The 1,029-nt window shown below is 48.7% G+C and overlaps 1 protein-coding gene across 1 annotated transcript; it reads left to right on the top strand.

Annotated features, from left to right (window-relative positions):
• Nucleotides 1–395: 395 nt before the first annotated feature.
• On the top strand, nucleotides 396–767 carry LOC149080051 (uncharacterized). The gene has a single exon (XM_089238597.1). The coding sequence runs from the start codon at nucleotides 396–398 to the stop codon at nucleotides 765–767; it is 372 nt and encodes a 123-aa protein (XP_089094723.1).
• Nucleotides 768–1,029: the final 262 nt, after the last annotated feature.

The following is a 1,029-nucleotide window of genomic DNA, read 5'->3' as shown; positions in this document are numbered from 1 at the left end:
GAAGTGAAAGAAGTGTTGAATGAGCTGCATGGAAGCCTGACCGGTGGACATATCAGCATAACCAAGACTCTCTAGAAGGTCTGTAAATGATTCTATTGGGACAAGTCCAGGACCGATGTGGAAAAGTGGTGCAAGAGTTGCGACGCCTGCACCGCTCGCAAAGGTCCTCCGAAGCACACCCGAGCCCACCTTCAACGCTACAATGTTGGTGCACCGTTCGAGAGAATCACCCTAGACATCCTCGGACCGTTATCCAGAACTCACAATGGCCATAAGTACATACTTTTATGGTGATGGACTATTTTACCAAGTGGCTGGAAGCGTATCCCGTTCCTGATCAAGAAGCAGTGATGCTGGTTTTAGTACGAAATTAGGGGTCTGGATTCGGAGTCCCCATGCTGATTCAGTCTGATCAGGGAAGAAACTTCACTTCAGCACTTTTCGGCAGCATGTGCAAGCTGCTAGGAATGGAAAAGAAACTATGTTACTTCATCCAGAATCTAACGGGATGGTTGAGATTCAGCAGAACCATCATGAACCACCTCTCGCTCTTCGTGTCGCAGAACCAACAAGATTGGGACTCAAAGTTATCGCTTTTTCTGTTGGCCTACCGAACTGCCGTACACGAGAACACCGGATTTTCACCAGTGCAGATGTTCATGGGACAAGATCTTCTGCTGCCAGGTGACCTGCGACCGCCAGATGCTCCTCTTCCACTGGAAGAATACGTCGAGGGACTCCAGGAGCACCTCGAGGATGTGTATTGAATCGCCAGAGACAGAATCAACATTGGCTCCAAAAAGATGAAGAACCGCTACGATGCAAAGGCCACGCCTCATGACTTCAAGGAAAGAGACTCATCTGGCTCTGGAACCCGAAATGCCGGAAAGTACTTTGCCCAAAGCTCCACGCATTACGGGGAGGACCCTACAGAGTCATGAAGAAACTGAATGATGTAATTCGGATTCAAAAGACTCCATCGTCAAAGTGCAAGGTAGTTCATCTGAACAGAATGGCTCCTTACCACAG

Source organism: Pholcus phalangioides, unplaced genomic scaffold, assembly GCF_987345545.1.
Source record: "Pholcus phalangioides strain wild (caught in Gottingen) unplaced genomic scaffold, Ppha-v1.0 ptg000011l_1, whole genome shotgun sequence".
Taxonomy (NCBI): domain Eukaryota; kingdom Metazoa; phylum Arthropoda; class Arachnida; order Araneae; family Pholcidae; genus Pholcus; species Pholcus phalangioides.
Note: the sequence above shows the minus strand (reverse complement) of the source record. Positions and strands in the feature narration are given on the sequence as shown.